General features: G+C 43.8%; 2 protein-coding genes across 5 annotated transcripts in view; one reads left to right on the top strand and one right to left on the bottom strand.

Annotated features, from left to right (window-relative positions):
* mRpS23 (mitochondrial ribosomal protein S23) overlaps positions 1-12,353 on the bottom strand; it is a 90,268-nt gene extending 77,915 nt beyond the window's left edge. Inside the window, exon 1 of one of the 2 annotated variants that reach the window (XM_070533495.1) lies at positions 12,152-12,353. In XM_070533495.1, the coding sequence (XP_070389596.1) occupies positions 12,152-12,195 (44 nt within the window). In that variant the 5' untranslated portion in view covers positions 12,196-12,353. The remainder of the gene's footprint in view (positions 1-12,151) is intronic. The other variant, XM_070533496.1, reaches the window with a different exon arrangement.
* A 118-nt stretch (positions 12,354-12,471) lies between these two features.
* mRpL20 (mitochondrial ribosomal protein L20) overlaps positions 12,472-17,547 on the top strand; it is a 73,145-nt gene continuing 68,069 nt past the window's right edge. For 2 of the 3 annotated variants that reach the window (XR_011511976.1, XM_070533494.1), the window contains exon 1: positions 12,472-12,711. Coding sequence is in view for 2 of the 3 variants with exons in the window: in XM_070533494.1 (XP_070389595.1) it covers positions 12,619-12,711 (93 nt within the window). In the remaining variant the exon portion in view is untranslated. The remainder of the gene's footprint in view (positions 12,712-17,547) is intronic. The other variant, XM_070533493.1, reaches the window with a different exon arrangement.

Genomic DNA, 17,547 nt, shown 5'->3' with positions numbered 1-17,547 from the left:
CCAGTAACTAAAACTAAACGAAAAAAGTTTTGGTTTGACACTGTGCCTACCAGGACAATGAATGGCTAACATGGTTAATTATCTGATACTTCTCAGCAACTGTCTAGGTATAATTTTCTACAAAGGCCATAATTAACATATGCCACCTTGCAAAATCACTCAAACTTGGCTCACACACGTGTCTTTGTTGTCGTATATGTGAAACGCCTGAACAACTTCCAGTGTTAGTTGATGTGCATGTTTATACAGAATCTCGGTTTTGTCCAGTCTTGGGGGGCAGCCACATTGTCTACAATGCTGGGACAAATTGTAAGTTGGCATATCTTTCTGTGAATTCCAGAGTTGCCTTAGTTGATGCTGCATTGATCCACCTTTCCTGCACATCTGGCGCCACATTGCAAGGAACACAACAGATTTCTGGGAGGTTGTGAATCGTGTGCTGGGTTAACTGCGCACTTTCTGCATGTGCGGTCTTTTCCACTTTTCTTTTTATGATTGCACATGCTCCAACTTTTTGCTTGCACTAAGCACAACTTGTATTTGTTTTCTACCCTTCTTGAGTCTTTGTGAAAGACAAGACAGGCTACTTCCCTGCCTCTTCTGCTTGCCTTCTGTTTTGCAGCATTTTTAGATACATGCTTGGTTTTGTGAAAGATTCCTTTGCAAATTGTTCCCTAAACAGCAAGAGGGAACCTGGCAGCTGTTGACCTTGTGTCTTGCCTGCTGCAGCTTTTTTCCATCCAATGCTCGCACAAACGCACTACAGCGGACTTCAGACATTGATTCGGCAACACCATTCTTGATGAGCTTAGAAAGTGCTGACCTAAAAGTCAGAAGAGTTTTGGCACTTTCTGGCAGGTTGACCCAACATATATGGTATTTTCTAATCCATAAGTTCAAATCCAGGAACTGAATATGCTCATCCTTCACCAACTCGCATGTAAAATTGAGCCCTTGTCCTCTTTCTTTGAACATCATCAGAATGTTGACTACTGTTTCAGGCAATTCATCCTTTCATGAAAAAAATTACGGCAGAATCCATCTCATGATGACTGTCAACGGTAACACGATTAGCATGAAAGCAATTAACAACACATCATATTTCTGATGTCATGCTTATTTAAAAACTGCAGCAGTCTTTGAGAGCCTTCTATTGCTTCTGCTACATGTAACATGCACTGTCTCCAGCATCAGCCCGCTTTTATGTGGCACTTGCTTGCCAAAGTCACCCACGAGCACAACTGTATGACGATGCAGAGAAACCGATGGAATGATGAAGAAGGGAATGGTGTCAGTGGAAGGACAAAGGTGGTATGACGACGGCAGCGTGACAACAGTGAGAGGATGATACTACAATGATGATGGTATAGTATGACAACAACCAGATGACAATAGTAAGGTCACAACAGCATGGCGACAATGGCATGGCAATGCATGCATGACAACGGCAGCACAATGGCGATTGAATGATTATAGCATGATTAAGCTAGAATGACAGAGAAGAAATGACGATGGAATGACACAGGCAGCACAATGCCAATGGTACAACCATGGGATGATATTTCTGAAGTGATGACAACGGTAAAACGACAGCTTGAAGACAATAGAGACTGGGCGCAGGACTAGTTTAGATCTGTGGCACCTTCGTGTGGCGATGCCGTGCATGTAACAGCAAGCAATGGCCAGGCCGAGCACTGCAGACAAAGCCACCAGCTGCGTTGGTTGATTGTGTTCCATCATTTCTTCTATTTTGCATTGCAGAAATACCACATGGGACCAAGTCCAAACAAATGTATGGCATTTTTTTGGGGGTACACAGACAGTTACTCAAAAGCTGGTGAGGCAATTCAGTTGCATTAGTATTCGTCGTGGCCTCACCAGATAGAACAGCAGAAACCCTCGACATGTGTCGTTTGTAGGAAATAGTATTCATTTATTTATTTATTATACATACTTTTAAGGTCCTACGGCACTACAGAAAGGAGTGGTACATAACAAAGCAATGTAATATGCAGACAATGGTACGCAGACAACGTTAAGTGATAGTGTGGTAGACTTCTGTTTTGAATGAAGATATATCTGTGATCTGAATGATGGAAGCAGCGAGGTGGTTCCAGTCGACACTTGTGCGGAGTAAAAAAGAATCATGATACTTGTTCATTTGGCAGGATGGTCGGCAACTTTATATCTGTGGTCAGAACGGGATAAAAAATCAAACGTAGAAAGGTGGGGTGATACGTTAATCCTTAAGCACATGGTTAGAGTGATAAACATTATGGAATAGACAAAGACGAGCACATCTGTGACGTAATGAAAGATCTGGCAGATTCAGGGTTTTTTTCTACATGTAACACTGGAATGGCAGGAATAGAATAAAATAAAGCGAGCTGCTCGATTTTGAATTCCTTCAAGGTTTATGGTTAGTGATGCTTGATTGTTTTCCAAATGGCAGATGCGTATTCTAGTTTTGAGCGAACTAGGGTTTTGTAGAGTGTTAATTTTACTGAAGTAGGAACGGTAGAACAGTTACGACGAAGATATCCTAACATGCGATTACATTAGCAGTAATATAATTAGTATGCATATTCCATGAGAGATCGTTAGTTATGTGAAGGCAAAGATATTTGTGAGCGTTAACGGATGCTAATGAAGTGTCACTCAGTACATATCGGCACTGATAGCTATTGCTGGCCGTACGTAATATGTGCATTGATTTACACTTGCTAGTGTTCAGTTTCATGAGCCATTTCTTAGACCAGAGACATTCACAAGATCTCCTTGCAGTTTATCTGAATCATCAGGGTTTAGTGATCTTTCAGTGTATTACGCAATCGTCTGTGAACAGATTAATTGATGATGACGTTACACAGTTAGGGAGATCATTAATATAAATCAAGAAGAGTAAAGGCCCCAAGACCGGATGTAACTGTTGACAAAGCAGATGAATAGTTATTGGTTGTGACATATTGAATTTGATTAGAAAGAAGCTCCTTAATTCAAGACAACACATTTGGGCCAATATTAAGCTAAGTTTATGGATAAGTAAGTTATGTCATACGGTGTCAACAGCTTTGGCAAAATCTAAAAAAATACAGCCCATATTGAATCCTTGATCTAAGGCGGCACAAAAATCATTAGTGAAACAAAGAAGTTGAGTATTGCATGAAAAAGTTTTTCTAAAACCATCTTGAGATGGATGGAAGAACGAGTTGCTTTCCAGAAAATCAATGATGTGAGAACATATTGCGTGTTTTAAGAGTTTGCATGGAGTGCTACTTAATGAGATGGGTCTGTAGTTCTCGGGACATACTGCATTACCTGATTTATGGAATGGAACCACCCTCACCGTTTTCCAGTCTGTAGGAAGTGATGAGTACTGTACTGACTGAGTATGCAGTTTAGGTAGAATAACAGATGAAAATAATGCTGTAGATTTTAACATTTTTGAATTAATAAGAGCAGGACCTGCAGAAGATGAGATCTTTTGATTATCAATCAAACGGCTAATACCAACCCAATCAAATAATATGGGATCCATAGCACAAAACAAGGAATGAGGAATATGCGGTAAATCGGCAAGGTTATCATCACAAAAACATGAGGTAAACACTTCATTTAACATTGTGCAACACTGGTTTTCGTCAACATCACTGCCATCAACATGAACTAAATGAATGGAGTCTGCTTTCTTGTCGCCAACAATATTCCAGAATTTGCGTGGGTTAGTAAGAGGGACGACAGTGTGAAATTAAAATGGGATTTTTTGGCATTGCTAGCGGCATAAATGTACTCGGCTTCTACACGATGGTTTCCAGTTCACTGGTAATTGAGGGTATGTCAGCACGGTTATAGTCAACTATAATTTTAGATTGTCTCTTGGAAGATACATGCATTTTAAACGTGAAATTAATAATCAAGTGATCACTTACGTCCTGGAGGTAAGCTAGTTCAGAAACAAAGTCAGGCACAGTGGTGCAAATAAGGTCCAGGATGTTAGATGAGGTAGAAGTTGTACGAGTGACTTAATGTACTAAATGTGACAAGTTAAAGTCTGAACAGATATTCAGAAATTGTGCATCCTCGGATGGGCTTTTTGCCTGGCTATGGAACCTGAAACCACTTCTCCACAAAATATTAGGAAGACTAAAGTCCCCCAGAATAAACAAAGGCGACGTAGGATATCGAACAGTTAGATTGTTTAGAACATCATGTAAATCATCGCAGAAAGATTTTGGTGCTGTTGGGGGTCTATAGCAAGCGCGAAAAATGCAGTCACAATTATCAATAACAACACTTACGCACACAAGCTCTAAAGCAGACATTACTGGAACATTCAATCAAGAAAGTTGATCATTCACAGCGATTAGAATGTGAAACGTGATGGTATGCACATTTTCAATACTGGTTTGCTTTTGCCTAGTTTTTCTAACATAAATAAAGGAGCCATTCATTTGCAAGAGCTTTGTGTTCCATGAAAGTTGTGTCTTCACCTCTGCAGGCGTCATGAATCTGGAGCTTGGGCACCGAAGGCAAACATGCAGATTCGTAGTCATCATTTTGCTGTCCTCTGAGTGGGTCGTTCTCTTTATTTTCGGGTATATGCTCCTTCCTCATGCTTCCCAGCTCTGGCAACATCTGGTACACAATTCTGTGTGCTCTGCATTGATGGTGAATGCCAACGCAGCGGCATGTTCACACTCATCGTTCACGCCGACCTTATACATGCACCAGTCGCAGCTGAAGGTCTCATCGCCCCAAGCTGTGCAAAATAGACCAAGACTGAAGACTGGGCTACTTTCCAAGACCTTATAGCGGGAAAGCATTGAAAAAAGAAAAAGAACAGGAACATACCGACACAGGTGCAATCGGCAAAGCAGTGCCAACAAACTAAAAATGGAGATGTACTTTGGTGAAGGCATTATCGTGTTTCAGAAGACGTTTGACGTGGGGCATGTCGGTAGTAACCTCTATAATATATATTTATATATATCTTTCTTAAATGCTTGAGGCGGATTAATAACTTGTGCAAATAATTCTAGCAAGGGATTTAATTCTCTTTACGAAATGTAGCATGACTGGCTTCCCTTCGTCTGTGATTTTTGTGCTGCTTCACCAATCCACATGATTAAACATGCAACAATGTTAACATGTACGGCAACACATCTGAAAAAAAAAAAAAAACTGATGGAGTTCCACGTCTTAGCTTGCCACAGTAAGCTTGTATATGCAGTGCATTTCCACACAATTTGTACTTACAGGGTGTCTACCATGTTGGCACTTTCAAAATCTCCGAGTTTTTCCGATTTTCCCCGAGTGTCTTTGCAAAATTCTGAGTGACACAGAACTTTCTTTTATGTCAAGACGGGCTGACACCATTGATGCGATTGGAGATCATTCTGTGTGTTCATTCGGTTATCGGGGCGTGCGATTCGCCTACTGTGCACCAATGTCGCCAGCCGTGGGGCACACCAACGTTTTTGGTGAAGTCAAAATGACGACATGCTCCTGTCAATCATCTTGCAACCAAGCACGTCATCTGCTAGGTGCCGAACGCGACGGGAGTTGGGAAGTTTGGAGGGATCATACTCTCGCGCGAGACCGGCTTTGCATGGCACGTCTGGTGGATTGGATTGGATCCAAATGCCAACTTCGTCCGCAGAATGGCACGTTCGGATCCAATCCATAGTTTAATTCAAGAAAATGGCGTTTGCGATGGGAACTTCGGTAGCTGCACTGGCGTTGCTTGAGGAGGAACAAGAGCAGTGGAGGTGTGAAACGCGCTTGAAGAAATGGCAGAAAGCGAATTGCGGCGTCGCTTTTGTTTCTCGAAACAAACAGTACGTTGGTTGCGCGGCGAACTCGACCTTGTCATCGGGTGCTGGCAAGCCACTAGAATGTTGTTGCTACCTCTTGAAAAGTGCGCCACTGTTCCCATCGTTTCTTTTTCTTTTTTCCCTAGCTGTGCGCAACACCACCTAGGGACGATGCTCAGAAACTAATAGTTATAAATTGTAGTAGTCACACGTATTACAGTTTGAAAATGTGTTTAAGCTTGTGAAGAAAAAATACATTATTTCAGATAAGGATTTCATTCATTGGAAGATGAGAAACAAGTCGTTTTGTAGTATACTGTCTGAAAGCAGACGACAAACAAGGGAAGTATACTTCCGAGGCGTTCACTGCTTGCCGAATGGCTGCCCTCTCCGCCCCGTTCTCACTAATTTTGCATACTGCCACTTTGTGACATTGCAGCAACCGAACAGGATGCATATTGAACAAAGATCTCCGATCACACCCCATATCGCCCGATGCTGTCACTTCTAATAACCATGCTAAAAAATAATAAAACAACTTAATCCAGTTTGAATAGCCAGGTGCAGTGTTTACCTTATTCAAAAAGAAATGAGAAAGGAGGGGTTAGTAAAATGCACAGCAAATAAAATTTAAAAAAAATGGTAACACTCATTGCAAATTGAGTCAACATTCCCAAATACGAATAAAATGGAGGTGCATACAGAAACAAATTTTCAAATATCCCCTTCAAACACAAATTTTTATCGACTGTCGATACACCTGTGAAACATAGATGGTGCTTGAGACTCCACTGAAAGCAGATCAAGGTCGTAGAATGACTCTGAGCATTTTATGATGAGTCATCATAATTAGCGTAACTAAATATCTGAAAATTGTAAACTCAGTCATGCTACATTTCACAAAAAGAATGAAATCCTCAGCTATAATTACATGCACAAGTTGTTCATTGGCCTCAAGCACATAAAAAAAAAAGATATTACGAGGTTGCTATCGACATGCCCCATGGCAAAACGTCACGTGAAAAACAGTAGCGCCTTCCCCAAAGTGCTACTCTGTAACAATACATATCCCCCAGAATTAATTTAGGCTATCAGAATGTTCAACTTGCCCTAAGCTTAATGTTTGTGCCCTATTCCTTGCTACCACTGAACAGAAATGGCAAAAAGTAGGTCGCGTCCACAAATGTGGACGCGATAGGGATATGAGCCATTTCTATCAACTGATAGCAAGTTCTTTGGTATGAGGCCCGAATTTTGTCACAAGTGAGATTCTCTCTCAACATATGGCGGGTCAACTTCAACTGTCCTGACATACTCTCAGTCCGCTCACAACGCGTTTTACTGCTTTAAACACTTTATTTTGGTTTGGATGGGGGACACGTGCATCTCGGCCTCAGCCAACGCCGTTTTTCTTTTAGCTTAAGCTCCTTGAAAGAAGTGGCAGCACGTTTCCTTTCCCGTTCATTCCTCAATGCATAGGTCCTTTCTGCACTCGTCCTCTTTCCACCGCGCATTCGTCCCACGGACCATTTGAAGGATCTTCTAGGTCAGTTTTACAATCAACGTCCGAAAAATTGGGCAGTTCGAAAGAATGAACGAGTGTCTTTTACTGCCCTTAAAGGCTCAAAACGCCCCAGGCACATCCGAAAAGGCCAGCCAGTACACTTATTAGGCATATCGGTGCTCGTGCTGTGACGTGAGATGGCGGCTAGACGCGTGTATAATTAAGGAATACATACTGCGTCCCGTGACAATTGCCCCTTCCCGCGTTTGTTATGCTTCAGCGCAATACTATCGCGTATGCTTCAGCGCGTAACATTGCCGCATTGAGGCGAAGCTGACTTTCGGGACCCACCATTATGCAATGCGCCGCGCTTTCCGAGCTTCGAAGCCAATCGCGAGGACCACAAAGGCGGAGTCGGTGCCATTGCTGACAGCGGCAAATTCTTTCAATGAAAAACACGGCGCTGAACGGCAAGAAGCTTAATAGCGAACATCGAAGCACCAGCCTATATCGTTCGCCGCGGAAGTGGCTACGGCTGACGGCTGCCAGCGGAACTGCGGGCGAGAACACCGGTCCAAGGCGGCGAGGTAATCAAAACGGTGCGAGTGGTGACTTTGATGCCTGCGGTCACGGCAGAAGGTCTGGAAAGTTGGACGGCGAAGCGTTATTGCGTCCGAAATTTCAGACGTTCTTATACATTGACTCTGTAGGGTACGTAGTGGCGCCCGAAAGTTGTCCAAGTTATAGGGCGTCCGGAAAGTTGTTCGTTGACTGTACACTGGCATCTCCTCCAGCCGACGACACGGAGACAAAGGCGATTCGTTACGATCCCTCTCGGTTACTTGAGCAAGCATTACCACGACTCTCGTTGACTTTCAATAAAATTACAGCTAATTTTCTATGATAGAAGCACAAATTCCCCGAGTTTTTCCCTGAGTACTTACTATATCAATATCCCCGAGGATTCCCAGTTTTCCCGGTTGGTAGACATCATGATTTGTTTTTTGCTTTTGTACAACTTGCTTTATACAAGTTTTATACAACCTGCCTTATACAAGTGGCAACCGTTCTCAAAAGCAGATGCATGAAAACGTGTTTTCTGGTTTGTCAGGACTTAAAAAGCATAGTGCAAAATCACTGGAGGCAGCATGTGCACCTTTGACCAGTTGTCTGCATCGCATGCAAGTATTCTCTTACTGCTGCGCCTTACGGCAACCACTCAGTGCCTATGGCATGACAACGACAGCATGACAAGAGTGCAATGACAAAGTTAGAATGACAACAACAGAACGACGACGACGGTATAATAAGTGCAGGACAGCAACTTTCCGATCACAATGCAATGACTATGACATGACAATGGGGGAATAATCACGACTGAATAATGACAGTATGGTTATGCTGGAGTGACAGAGAAGAAATGACATCTATGAAATAATGATGGCATGATGATAATAAGATGTTTCTTGAAGGCCAAGTCCAACAAAATTTCATTTGTGCTAAATTTGCTATAGATGCATAGCATATAGTAATAATGTAATCTTGGCAAAGTTTCAGGGCTCGTAATTGTCTAAATTGTCTTTAAATAGTACCTTAGCAGATGACACATGAACCTGGTAGCAAGTGGCAGCGATGCGGACTTGGTAAAAGTCCTAGAACCATACACGACTAAGTTCAGTTGTACCTAAGTGCCCAGGCACATTGCTCTCTCAACATCTGCAAGTTGATGGGCCTGCTTGGCATGCTTTCTTGTTCCTCACGTGGTTTGAGCCACTGCAAGAATGCCAACGCATTGCGTGGCTGTGAGGTGCTTGAACACATACTTTAACATGAGCAATGGCTGTGCAGTACAACAAGGGAGTAAGCGTGCACCACGCTGCATCAGACAAGTGCGACAGAGACTAGTCAGCGTGCAAAAAACCCACGAACTACGCTTGATGAAGCTGCACAGGCTACATTTCACAAGCAGTCATATACGCATGGAAGATATGCTTGCTAAATGCTTTCTCGGGATGACTGTAAGTACTATAAGGCATGATGGCACACAAAAAACAAATGCAAGTTGTATTCAGGCGCAATATTCTTGCGTGATCATTTCCAGTGGACCATCATCTTTCGAGCCATTTCCCGTGTGTCTACATCGAAAGCATTGAAGTAGATGAATTAAAGCCTTTCTGACACAGCATCAGAAATGCTGTCAGCAGGAACCACGCGCTGCATTTGTCACGAAGAACACAACATGGCAGCAAACAAGGCCAGAATGCAATGCCACCAGAACCGAACTTTACAATGCCCACTTTATGCGCACTTTGTGCATTTCAGGAGTGGGCAACACACGGTGACCCTCCCTGACTGACTGCTCTCTGTAGCTGCCGGCAAGCAGCAAAACGAGTTTACACTTGCACGATGGGGGCAGCAGCTCACATCCACATAAGCGAAGGCAAATTTGACTTTTTCCTTAAAAACCAGCAATTAACTGTGGCAAGTGCTACACTGAACAATGTGTAATCAAGCTGTAATCCTTCTGCAAAATTTCAGCAAGAACAGTGCAGCGATAAACGCAAAATCTTTTTTTTGAACACGTCAAGCAAAACATGCAGGACCCTGCATGTCTAAATTATCTGAAACTGAGGCTTTTATGCAGTCAACAATTTCGTTGCAACTGGCCTTTAAGCGACGATGACAGTAAAACAACAGTGCAATGACAAGGCATGAAGATAATAGTATGACATGAGTCGGGTGACGAAAATAGAATGATGACAATGGAACCACTACAATGGCATCATGACGACAGTACGACAACGAACGTACGACGGCGACGCGATGGTATGATAACGATATAAGAACACTGAGGTGACGACAGCATGACGACTTGTATCACGAAGGGTATGACAATGACGGCATGATGAGAGTCGGATGACAAAACTGAGATGATGACGATGGAATGACCACGACAGCATCACGACTGCAAGCACACACCTGGTAGACAACTGGGCCACTGGGTCAGTGCAAGAGGCTAGACAGGCAGACACATAGGCTCAAACTTGGCAAAGAATGCTAATCACACCAAAAATCAAGTAATCGTCTGCATACCAGAACGCCTCTGACATCATCCTACTAGGAAGATGTCGTCCAATAAAGGTGCCATTCTAGAACCTATGCACAAACCAGAATTTTGCACAAACACTCGGTCTTTCCAGTCAGCAAATGTTGAACCCAAATAGAATGACATTAGTTTCAGGAATGCTTCAACCGATATTCCACTCCTTTCGGTTCCACACAGATAAATAAGTGCAGGAAATTGTTGAGGCATTTCATAGAAGACAACAAGGACATGTCTGTGAGCCATGTTTCTGTGACTTTGCACCATTGTGAAGTAGATTTCTTGAGGCCTGACATGTTTAATCGCGGATAAAATTAGGTCTCATAATCTTGCCGTATCTGCGTTCAGACAAGCTGTAACTTGACATGCATTTAGGTCTTGATATATATATGTCACTTTCAAACAAAAAGCTTTTCAGTTGTTAGTAAGTGCTCACCCTGTGTTTTTTCCTCAATACTGCCCATTTGCACTTTTCGCAATGACGATTCCAACTAAGCCAGTGTGCCATTTTTATGAAACTCAGTGCCAAATTGATATATTAAGGATACCAAGCAAACCATAGGCTTTGTATAAAAGCTTTAAAAAGAGAGGAAACTAGTATGTGTTGAATATCTGCAAAGCCCCGAACACACACAATTAAATTTTTGTTGCATGTCACACCTAAAATGCCCTCTTCCCTTCCAAGTGAGTGCTTCTAGCTGCAGTAACGGCTTCACTGCACAATAAATTTTTCAGCTGTGAATCTGACCAGGGACTACCACTTTACCAGGGCTAATGACCTTTGCTAATGGGCTTTGCAAATGAGTGCACCAAGGTAATTTAAGGAACAATGTCAAGTCAGTAGAGTTAATGTTGTTCTAAAGAATGCTCGGCTGCCGAGAGATTCATTGTACAATGGAAGTACAACCCAGTAAGTGACATCAATGGCACATGCCTGTCCTAAAACCCGTTTTTGCCGACCAGCAGCGCTGGCGCCTGGATGAAGACCAAGGTAACAGTTTACCTGCCCGTTACAAAGGGAAAGGTCACAGATCATCGTCGCCATGAGGGGCTTTAGCCTGCCCCATCTACATTTTTTGTCTGGAGCCCAAAGCATACTTATGGCACGTGCCAAAAGTGGCTAGTGCCAACGCAATAACTAATATTAATGATAGACGTGCGCAGAGCGAAAGAAACAGAACTTGACGCAAGCATTTATAGCACGAAGCCACCACCCCCACTACCCCGAGCACGGTGAAATTAAACTACGCAACGGAACGAAAACATCTGGCATGGCCACTTGAGGGGCACACAATTCCAGGATAAGCGATGGCAATGTTCTGTTCCTCCTGCTAATCTGTTCCACCCTCATTATAAGAGCCATCATCCAGAACAAGATGGTGACTCGCTTCCACTTTAATAAAGGGTAGTAAATTTGTGCTCCTCAAATCACCTTACTTAGTATCTGCGTAAAATAACGAAACTGCAGACCACCCAAAATCACTTTTTTTTATAAATTTTAACTTTGGGACATATATTAGTACCTGTCACACCTTCCGAAGTCCGCACTTTTAGAATGCTCCTACAAGTTTATGCACGGTGACACCTTTGTGCAAGCACAACCATAAGATGATAGAAATGCGCATTGTCCTTGCTGTCGTCTGCTGAAGTATATAAAGCAAGCGCATGGTCAATGATCCCTTCAAAGCAGCGCTTTGCGCAGTCGCGTCTTGCGGCTCTGAAGAAACACACCTCGTGAAGATGGAGCCCAACTTGTAGATGCGACTGCCAGCCATGCCCCGCCACTCAAGGTGCCTATCACAGCTTGCACAAGCACCAAGAATTTCACAGCAGCTTCGTTGGAAACACCACCAAAAATTTAAGGTAACACCAAGCTATTACAGTGAAGGTAAACCTTAATTACTCCCCATCACTCCCCATCCTCTTTTGCCTTCTGGATTGGATTGGCGCGGCTCGCTACAAGCTTGGGGGCACTTTTCCGAGTCAATGCTTTATTTACTAGATGCACTCTCCTCTTTACTCTTCCCCCCACTCTTGTCGCCTACCATACACACCAACGTTGATACACACAGCCGTCATCGCTTTACGATCTGTTTCAAAGGGAACAACACAATCACGATCGACACCACGGGTCAGCAGCACTACACTGTAGCAGCACGTGCAAACCCTGCGTCATTTTCCACTCAGGAGCTAGCAAAATGGTATTTCTCAGCGCTGTTAGCTTAGGTATTAAGGTAAAAAGCGGAGCAAGTAAGTTCTGGAAAAGACAGCGCATCTTCCAGCTCTCTGCGGTAAGTGTGCCCATTGCGCGGTCCGGCGGGGCTGCGGCGTCTGCTTCAGCCTCGCAACTCTCGTCAAGAATTCGTGGTCTGTGCTGCAAAGACGTGTGGTGTGTGTGCGGCTGAGCTGCGAAACGCGCGTAGTTCTGTGTATTCGAAACGGGCGAGTACCTCGCCAGCCAAGGTGCCCGCAGTAGCATTCATGACCGTTCGTTTGCAGTTCCGAAGCGCAGAGCAGTTGTTATTGTTACAGCGTAACTAGTGTAACTATCGCCCGTGATACGCTAGCCGCGGGTTTACGTGTTCGTATTCCTATCAGATGAAAAGCTAGAGCTTCTTCCTGATTTCAGCGCAGCACACACACGAAGTGCTTCGTGTGCTAGATAGAAATTGCTATGGAGAATGACTATGGCATTTGATTTTGAACCGAAGGAATGAAAAGGTTCGAAAAAAGGCGAGGTTCTGTCGCGGGGGGCTTTTTTTCCGTCGCGACGATATATTGCATTTTTCACAGGTACTTCTCCAGGAGGGCACGTCTAACCGGCAAACGGAGGCCTCGGGAAAGCGCCTGAGATTATAAAGGAGATCATGCATACGAAACGCCTGGCGCGATCGAAGATACTCCTCCAGGAGAGCAGGCCGGGTCTCTACTCTCCCCCACACTCTACACTCTTAGAAATATTTACACCCTTTGGGGCGTATCTTGTCCCACAACGATAATCGTCATCTGTCTTGCCCGCGTTTCCTTTCTTTAACGCTGCGAGCCCGGTACTTCCCAGTCACGAACGCCATGCGCGTCATCAGTGTGACGCAGCTTCTCAAAAGTAGCGAGCGCCGAGCTTTCAAGAAAGGAAACTCGGGCAACACAGATGACGATTATCGTTGTGGAACAAGATAACCCCCTAAGGGTGTAAATATTTCTAAGAGTGTACACTCTTAGAAAAATTTACACCCTTTGGGGCTTATCTTGTCCCACAACTATAAATCATCTGTCTTGCCCGCGTTTCCTTTCTTTAACGCTGCGAGCACGGTACTTCCCAGTCACAAACGGCACGCGCGTTATCAGTGTGATGCAGCATTATCGACAGGAAAGTAGCGAGCGCCGAGTTTTCAAGAAAGGAAACGCAAGCTAGGCAGATGACGATTATTGTTGTGGGACAAATATACACCCCAAAGGGTGCAACTGTTTTTAGAGTGTACTTCTCCCCTGGAAAAATCAGTGGTGTGACATTGAAGGTAGAGCGCCGTAAGCCGTGAGAAAGGTGTAATCCGGCATAACTGACTCAGCACAAACGCCGCAGGTGCGAGAAAGTTTTGTCTGATGTACACCCAGCAACGAAAAAAGCCACCTGCGACTTCTACAACACCGGTCAGAACCTTGCCCTGACCGATTACGGCCTCACGAAAGTAATTACCAAGATGTAATCAATTACTTTTGTGTTTCCTCCCAGCCTTTATTAACATTGCACAAATCCAGGAAATATTCAGAGCTGGCTGCTGGCCTGGCTCTTTCAGTGCATTTTCTGTGGCTAGTCAGGGCCGGATTAAGAAAAATGGGGGCCCTGGGCTAATGCGCATGCATGCTCCCTTTCCCTATGCTGACCTCCACCCCCCCCACCCCCCTCCCGTCGCCTGCTACGCTACTGGAAATATGCCGTTTCATTTTCATTCCACCAAATTAAAAAGAATGAAGTGCAATCAACGGGATTATTATTATTGTTATTATTATAAGGAAAACAACAAAACTTGCTTGAAACGTGCTGTTGTATACACAAACACATATGTTCACTTTGTAATTAATCTGCATTCTGTTTTCAGCAAAAGCTAGGCTTTAAGGAAAAGTTTAGTGCACTTAAGACGAACAAGAATGTAGAAAAGATAACACAGCTCAGATGTCGGTCCTTCTGAAGCTAGGCTTTGTTTGCATCACTAAGTTTAATCCTGTGAGGAGAAGCATGGCTGTATCCAAAACATTCTTTATTAAAATTCAAGCATCAGACTGCAGTAATCATTATACACGTTACTCTATAAACATGCAATAGATATATACAATACTTAAGGCAATACAAACGCCATAAAAATGCACTAAAATACAGATGAAAATTACCAACTGTTATCTACAAAACAGTACGTGAAAATATTTTCGTTAAAGGTAAGACATGCAAGGACGACACTAAATAAACGTGGCACTATCAAAAATAACAAAAATACAGTTCTTTATAAGCACGCTAAATATCACAAGAACAAACAAGACACAAACAACGAAGATTTGCATATCTTGAATTACACTGCTCAGCGTTTCATTGACAACGTGGAGGCTGGGAGACGACACAACGAACTTATTGGAACTATTCATGTATAGCGAAAACATTCCTCTTTTAAAATGGCATCTTTCGTGCCTTCATTTTGGCGAAATGAGATATAGTTTGTTCGAAGGATAGATCGCAGAGAAGGTCATTTTTAATAAACATGATAGCAAGCGAGTTCACCTTGTCGTCAAGGAGGCTCAAACGAAGGCGAGTTTTTTATCAGCGACAACTTGGAAAACGATCGTTCGGTCTCACAGTTTGCCACGGGTATGCTTAAGTACATTTGCAAAGCAATAGAAAGTTTCAGAAACACATCGGTAAGCTTTCTTTTGTGCAGCAACTTCATTATTTACAGAGGACTCATGTCCTGGCACACAGAGTTGTGCAGAAAGTTCGCAAACTGAACGATTTCAGCGGGAAAAGCTGGCTCCAAATCATTTTTGTATGTTTTCACCAGCTCCCCAGCCTGCTGTGCCAGAGAGGCCTCGCTCCCAACTTCTGTCAGCTATTTTAAGAATCCGAACCTTTCGCAGAGTTCACTGTAGGCAGCCTTTCGCACTCGCAAAGCAGAGCCTCGACGGTCAAGTACAACATTGTAGGTCTCTACGATAAGCTTTTTTCTACCTTGTAGCGCACTATCGCTTTTTCCATCCGGGTGCTTAATCAAAACGATGCGTTTGCCTTCATCCTGATAACATTGATTGGTACTTAGCATGCATGCTCTCTCTTCGAAGGTATCAAAGAGAGGTCGCAAAGAATTAACAAAGTCTTCTAGAGAGCTTAGCAGGTCTACAGCAGTTGAAATGTCTAGGCCTGGTTTCTGAAGTGCTACGCTCGTTCTGTCAAAGCGCACCAAAATTTAACTCCAGAAAATCGCCATGAATACAGTCTCTAGTTTTGTCATTTTCTTGAAGAGAGAGTGCGCTTCGTTCCTAGTATCACTGTTTTCTTCCTCGTTCTTTGATATAGCTTCAAGGCAACACACGACTACATTGAAATTTTTCAGAATGGCCTTACATGATTCAGCGTGTCTTGACCACTTGGACTTAGAGAGACTTTTGAAAACAAGCTACTGGCCAGTTCCGCCCATGCTGTCCAAAAGATACCTCTATCGCTTAGGTGAGGTAGCAAAGAACACATACAGTCTCTGAATTACAGTGAAAAATTTGACTGCCTCAAGGCAACTGTCGACGCCACACGCGCCAACTAAGTTCATTGAATGACTAGCACACGGAACATAGACTGCCACTTCGTTCAGGCGTTTGATTTGAGCTTGCAGTCCTCTATATTTTACTGACATATTACTCGCATTATCATAAGCTTGGCCCCTACAGTCGTCAATTGAGATGCCATTGGTCGTCAAGAGGGACATCATGGTATCGAAAAGATACAAGCTGGTATGCAATTTAATTGGAACAAATCCAAGAAAGTGTTCGTACACTTTTCCATTTAAATAGTATAGTTAAACAACTGACAACTGATCAAAGTGAGTAAGGTCTGGAGTCGAATCAACAATTAAAGAGAAGTATTTTGCGCGTTTCACTTCGTCAACAAGATGTTCCTGGACAGCCTTTGCCATATGCTCGATAAATACATCACAAATGGTTTTGACAGATATGATGGGTGACCTTTTCCTTTGTTCCCGTAGTGTTTGATGTGCTCCTCCAGAAAGGGATCAAACTTGGCAATGGCCTCAAGCACTCCCATATAATTGCCATTTCTTGGTGAACCAAAAATCTCCTCACTGCCTCTAAACGCTAGGTTGCGCTCAGCTAGAAGTTTAACTACAACAACTAAGCGCATCAACACCTCTGTCCAGTAAGCGGTCTCTGTGACAAGATGCTTAACCAGCTCCTTGTCAGTTGTGCTGCTCAAGTTAGGGCGGGCAAGCCATGCGCCCTCCGTCACCTAGGAGTCATCTTTTTCTACTTCTTTCTGGAAAGTTCGGCGGCCAGTCTGACCTACTTTTTCTGTCAAGCGCGTGCGAGGGTGCGCAGCCAATAGGCAGGAAAGGAATGGGCCCTGGAGACAGGCCTTTGTGTCCAGCTCTCCAACTTCCCCCTTTACTCTTCCACAATCCCAGCCCGAACAGTGAACATTCCATGCCCTATGGCACACGGACAAAAGCATGTGTGATGTCTTCTTTCCTTTCCTGCCTGGAGTCTGCCATCTGGCTCATCATCATCTGCTATCGGACTCATCCTCCGCTGCCCAAATTACCATCCCCGTAAAGAAAAGTCGAATGGGAGGCACTGTTGTGTACTGCAGCACATCCTTTCTATGAGAAGGACTGCGGTGGTACTATTTGAGAGGTGGAGAGTGGCGTGGTGGTGACAAGGGGCAAGAGAGATTTAGGTCCTGATCCCCCATTACATGTTTTAGGTGTTTCCCCCTTGCCCCTTCTCTCCAGACAGCACTGGACAGACGGACTGACAGGAAACCACGAAAACTCTTCCAAGCAAATGCACCTCGCTTCGTAAGAAAGAGGGCCCCGCTGTGGTGGCGGCGGATTCCTGTTTTTGCAGCTCAACAAGCTCTC

This window comes from Dermacentor albipictus, chromosome 2 (assembly GCF_038994185.2).
Source record: "Dermacentor albipictus isolate Rhodes 1998 colony chromosome 2, USDA_Dalb.pri_finalv2, whole genome shotgun sequence".
Taxonomy (NCBI): Eukaryota; Metazoa; Arthropoda; class Arachnida; order Ixodida; family Ixodidae; genus Dermacentor; species Dermacentor albipictus.
This window is presented reverse-complemented; position numbering and strand designations above follow the sequence as displayed.